The 6,000-nt window shown below is 40.7% G+C and overlaps 1 protein-coding gene across 4 annotated transcripts in view; it reads left to right on the top strand.

Annotated features, from left to right (window-relative positions):
• Positions 1 to 6,000, top strand: part of GSE1 (Gse1 coiled-coil protein) — a 212,642-nt gene that overhangs the window by 155,413 nt on the left and 51,229 nt on the right. For 3 of the 4 annotated variants that reach the window (XM_087729495.1, XM_087729496.1, XM_087729497.1), the window contains one exon: positions 4,740 to 4,958. The exons of the other annotated variant lie outside the window; for it this stretch is intronic. In XM_087729495.1, the coding sequence (XP_087585621.1) occupies positions 4,740 to 4,958 (219 nt within the window). The remainder of the gene's footprint in view (positions 1 to 4,739; positions 4,959 to 6,000) is intronic. 4 annotated transcript variants of the gene reach the window in all.

The following is a 6,000-nucleotide window of genomic DNA, read 5'->3' as shown; positions in this document are numbered from 1 at the left end:
CAAATATTCTAATGCATTAATAATTAATCTAACATTACTTTTCATCTGTCTCCCTTGTATAAAACCTGTTTGGTCCGTGTGTATCAATTGTTGAATGACCAACATTAACCTATTTGCTAATATTTTAGTAAAAATTTTATAATCTACATTCAGTAATGAAATAGGTCTATAATTTTTGGGTTGAGTAGTATCTTGTTCTTCTTTGGGTATCAAAGATATAAACGCTGTCTTCCAAGATGGAGGGACTTTACCTTCCGTTTGAATCATATTAAATAATTCTCTAAGAGGTTCTACCATTTCTAACTGTAAGTTTTTATAGTAAACCGCTGTCAAGCCATCTGTACCTGGTGCTTTCCCTAACTTTAATTGCTTAATTACCTGCAGGATTTCCCCCGAGGTTATTGGTTGATTCAATTTTTGCCTGTGTTCTTCTCTAACTGAAGGTATTTTCTCTTTGTCTAAATATTTGTCTATGTCTAAACCATTAATTTTATCCCCTTTATACAGTTCTGTAAAAAATTCCCAGAAAGCCTTTTGAATCTCTTCCTGTTGAAACACCTCCTTCCCTCTGTAAAACAGTTTAGATATATTTCGAGTTTTCCTTTTTTTCCTAATCTGATAAGCTAACCATCTGCCAGGTTTGTTTGCACTACAAAAAGTATTGTGTTTTGCATATAATAGATTAGTAGCCACCTGGTCAGAGATCAACATGTCAAATTGAGATTTTAATATGTTAATAGCTTCCTTAACCTTTGTATCGTCTGGGTTCATTGTTAACTCCAGCTCTTTTCTCTTAATTTCCTCTTCCAGTTCTGTTCGTTTTAACCCTTGCTTATTTCTATGTGTTTTATTTATATTCATCAAAACTCCTCTCATATACGCTTTGCTTGCGTCCCATACAAATTCCATAGATGTACCCTTATTCATATTCAAAACAAAATATTCAGATAATAATTTTTTACAATCATTAATATACTTTTCATATCTAAATAAGTTTTCATTCAATCTCCAAGACCTTCTTGCCTGCACTACCCTTCCCAATTGGAGATGTCTTGGCGACGTTTCGACGAAGTCTCATTCGTCATCTTCAGGCTGCTTCAGACCTTCAGGTTTGGTGTTTCCAGGAGTAGTGGACTCACTACTCCTGGAAACACCAAACCTGAAGTAGTCTGAAGCAGCCTGAAGATGACGAATGAGACTTCGTCAAAATGTCGCCAAGACCGCGAAAACCTCAGAAAACATATATATCTGTGTATGTGTGTGTTGTATTTGTGCTGATAAATAAATAAAGGGAGATTAGTATAGCTCTATTTCAAGCTATTTAGCTCTCATCAGCTAGCCATACCCTTACTGGGATTGGAACCTGTGTTGTATTGCATCTTAGGCAGATGGGTTAACCATTAAGCCACAGTTCCTCTCCTTATCAGCTGAGCCAGGGAGAAAGGTATATATTTAAAGTCACACACCCCGGTATGCCCATATATATATATATCTATATAAATAAATATTTATTTATTTATTTATCAGCACAAATACAATATATATATATATATATATATATATATATATATATATATATATATATATATATATATATATATATATATATATATATATATATATATATATATATATATATATATATATATATATATATATATATATATATATATATATATTCAAAGTCTGCCTGTCTGCCTTGTGCTTAGCCTGGTCCCTTCCCCGACCTTGTCAACAGATGGAAGCCCCCACCAGCTACCTCCAGGCTGCGGCTGTGTCAGCCCTTTTGATTTCCTTAACCCAGTTCTTCACAAGAGAGGCCTGGATTCATTGTTCCCTGGGCGGCCACCCCCTTCCCTCGCCCTCGCCTTGCTTCGAGGAGGTTTTCTGGAAAGGCTTCAGCCTCTGAAGAGGGATTGCTGGCAGCCAAACGCAAAAAAAAAATAATCCAAGGGAAGAGAGTGTGAGACAGACAGAGAAAGAAAGAAAGAGTCTGGCTCGCCTGGGGCTGAAATCCTGCAAACGGTTTCCTTTCCTCTTTTATTTTTTGAGTTTCTGGTTTCATCTTGGGCATTTTTCTTGATTTGACTGGAAAGGTGGGGGAACTCTCTCCTTGCTGGGTCTTCAGCCAAAGCCCAAAACCTCTGAAGGATTCCGGTCACCGTAAGGAAAAGATGTTTTATTTTTAAAGTTTCTTCATTTCTCGATTGAATTAATTTGCCACCCATCCCATAGCAAGCAACTCTGGGTAGCAAAAGACACCGTTGGGATTCCACCCGCCTGGAACCCTTTGTGGGTAGAGCAATGCTGTCCGTTCTCGCTGCAAAGGTGTAACAGCCATTCGTTGAGTGAGGCTTCAAAGTTCAAAATGGTGCTGAAAAAAGTGACAGGACCATTCGTTTCACACTTAATGACGCAGCATCCCTGTGGCCACTCAATCAAATTCTGGATGCTTGGCAACTGTATTCATGGTGGTGCTCCGTGTCCTGGAGCTTCTGTGATCTCCTTTTTGCAACCTTCTGGCGAGCAAAGTCAACGGGGAGATTCAGATTCATTCAGCGACCGTGTGACTAACTTAAAATGCAGCAATTCGCTTGAACAACTGTGGCGGGAGAGGTTGCAAAATGGGACAAAACTCGCCTAACCACTGTCTTGCTCAGCTGCAGAAGTGTTGGGCTCTATTGTGGTTGAGGGCTAACTGCAATTCCAGAGGTTGTAGGAGGAAGGGTATAGGATACTGGCGAGGGAGTGGAAGGGGGTGGGTGGACCTCAGCCCCCTATGAGGGTGGCTAACCTACATGCACAACCGAAGTTGTTGTCTTTCATCTGTATATTGCCTGTTGCACTCGACGTAAGGCATTGTTGTGGGTAGATGGTGGCGTAGGTTGGGAAAGGCTTTCCACAAACTCATGGATCTTCTCCAAGCACATTGATGCGGCCAAGGAAATCCTTGAGGTTGCCTTAGCGCGGACATGTTTCTAATAGCTTGAAGGAATGAGCCAGGGAGGTGCCTTGCTTCCTCACAGGCTTGTTGTGTCATATGTGCAAAAGGCGGGTGTGTGTGTGTTTGTGCAACATCATAGGAGTTGAGTGAACTCCACTCTTCCTGGAAGCCACCATACACTGGAAGGCTGCGATAGATACTATGGATGGATGGATAGATGGATGGATAGATATATATATAATATATATATATATATATATAGATAGATAGATAGATAGATAGATAGATAGATAGATAGATAGATAGATAGATAGATAGATAGATAGATAGATATAGATATAGATATAGATATAGATATAGATATAGATATAGATATAGATATAGATAGATAGATAGATAGATAGATAGATAGATAGATAGATAGATAGATATAGACAGACAGGCAGACAGATAGATATATTAGATATAGATATAGATATAGATATAAATATAGAGATAGAGATAGATAGATAGATAGATAGATAGATAGATAGATAGATAGATAGATAGATAGATACTAAGATAGATAGATAGATACTAAGATAGAGATAGATAGATAGATAGATAGATAGATAGATAGATAGATTCTATATTAGATAGATAGATATATTCTATATTAGATAGATAGATAGATAGATAGATAGATAGATAGATAGATACTGATAGATAGATACTAAGATAGATAGATAGATACTAAGATAGATACTATATTAGATAGATAGATACTATATTAGATAGATAGATAGATAGATAGATAGATAGATAGATAGATAGATAGATTCTATATTAGATAGATAGATAGATTCTATATTAGATAGATAGATTCTATATTAGATAGATAGATAGATAGATAGATAGATTCTATATTAGATAGATAGATACTAAGATAGATACTATATTAGATAGATAGATAGATAGATACTATATTAGATAGATAGATAGATTCTATATTAGATAGATAGATATATTCTATATTAGATAGATAGATAGATAGATAGATGCATGCATGCATGCATGCATACATACATACATACATACATACATACATACATACATACATACATATTATATTAAGGAGCGATAGATACAATGATCTGTTTCTGCAAATGGAAGAATAAGAACCTCACCCAGAGACTCTTAGATCAGACTATATGATCTCTGGATCCCCTCTAGCAAAGCAGCTGATTGGAGCAGTCCATCTTTTTGGCAAGGTGGGAGGGAGGCAGCGTCCTAGAAGCGAAATGGGTGTGGTCATGACAGGTAGGAGGGTGAAGGTCCGTTCTCCGAGCTTCTGGGTTTGTTTCCTTCCATGACAGGTATCATCTCCTGGACCATCCTACCCCCAAATATCGGTCCTTTGTCTTCGACATAAATTGGGTTAGGGAACCTTTCCCTCTCTAAGCTACGGACCTCCAGGTCTTCTCTTACCAAAGGCCTAGAAGAGACTTTCGTAACCTTGGCACCTTTAAGACTTCAACTCCCAGAAGTCCATGCGTCTCAAAGGGGCCACGTTGGGCGACCCCACCATAGAGGTTTCCTGGAAAGTCAATGCAGAATTATCTGGGCAGCCCACGAGGGCACCTTTCCTCCTCCCCTCCTTGTCCCTTTCCTCTCCATGTGGTTCTTTGGCGCCTGGCTGACCCCTCTTGGGTTGTGTGTCTGTGTGTCTGTGTGTCTGTGTGTCTGTTTGTCTGTGTGTCTGTGTGTGTGATGCCTTCTCTTCCAGTGACGTGGCTTCTTTTTCTCGTTGTTTCAGGCATGAGCCATGAGCCAAAGTCACCCTCTCTAGGAATGCTTTCAACCGCCACACGGACTACCGCCACCGTCAGCCCCCTGACCCCTTCTCCTATCAATGGCGCCCTGGTGCCCACGGGCAGCCCGGCAGCCAACAGCACTTTACAAGTCCAGGCCGTGCCCTCCTCCAGCTTCGCTGCTGCCTTGCGCAAACTAGCCAAGCAGGCCGAAGATCCCAGAGGTAAGAGAGGGAGGGGGAGAGGTTGGCGATCCTTTGGGTTCGGAGAGCGAGGGGTACCAGCCAGGTAGGGTGACTTTGGTAGAGGCAGGAGGCGTGCCCGCCCTTGGCATCTCAAAGGATCTTCCCACAGAGGTTTTGACTTCTCGCCAGCTTTCTTGTTCCTCCTTACTCTGACAAGTAAGAGTGAGGTTGCCACCAAGAAGAAGAAAGGGGTCAAATTATTTTCCAAAGCACCTGAGGGCAGGACAAGAAGCAGTGGATGGAAATTAATCAAGGAGAGAAGCAAGCTGGAACTAAGGAGAAACTTCCTAACAGTGAGGACAATTAGTTGGTGGAATGATTTGCTTCCAGAAGTTGTGGGTGCTCCATCTCTGGAGGTTTTGAAGAAGAGACTAGATAGTCATTTATCTGAAATGGTACAGGTTCTCCTCCTTGAGCAGGGGGCTGGACCAGAAGACCTCCAAGATATCCCTTCCAAGCTCATTCTATTCTATTCCAAGTCTTCGGTGTTAAACAAACGATACGATTTCTATTGCTGACATCGAAAGGTGAATAGCAGAAGATGGCCTTGAAATATTTTAGGTCACGAGATGGAGGCAAATCCACTTAGCAAATATTTGACCTGGGCTGGGAAGGCCTGGAGGATGAAGTGGCTGGAGAAAGAGGGAGCAGGAGAAAATGAACTCTGGGTCTTCATGGAGTGACTTAAGGAAGATTTTGAACGCTTTTTTCAACCTTCTCTTCTCTCTCCCTCCTTTGACCCATGGGCCTTTTTCAACCCCCTACACCCCCCCCCCCAATAGTTATTCTAAGCCAGGGGTTCTCAAACTGAGGATTTTCGGAGGCCCCCAAAGTCTCCTTTCAAGAGCTCCACAAGGTCAAATCAATCGATGCTTTAACGTTTCTCCGTTTTAATTTCTCACACAGTCAATATCTTTCCTCCATCCCCTTTAGGACTGTCAATGGTCTTTGAGACCAAAACGCTGGAGAACTGATGCTCCAATTATAAAACCAACCCCAGGAAGTTCTCCTTCGTGCATTT

The sequence above is a fragment of the Thamnophis sirtalis genome, unplaced genomic scaffold (assembly GCF_051295495.1).
Source record: "Thamnophis sirtalis isolate CommonGarterSnake01/CBP01778 unplaced genomic scaffold, rThaSir2_p1.2 scaffold_14, whole genome shotgun sequence".
NCBI classification, from domain to species: Eukaryota; Metazoa; Chordata; class Lepidosauria; order Squamata; family Natricidae; genus Thamnophis; species Thamnophis sirtalis.
This window is presented reverse-complemented; position numbering and strand designations above follow the sequence as displayed.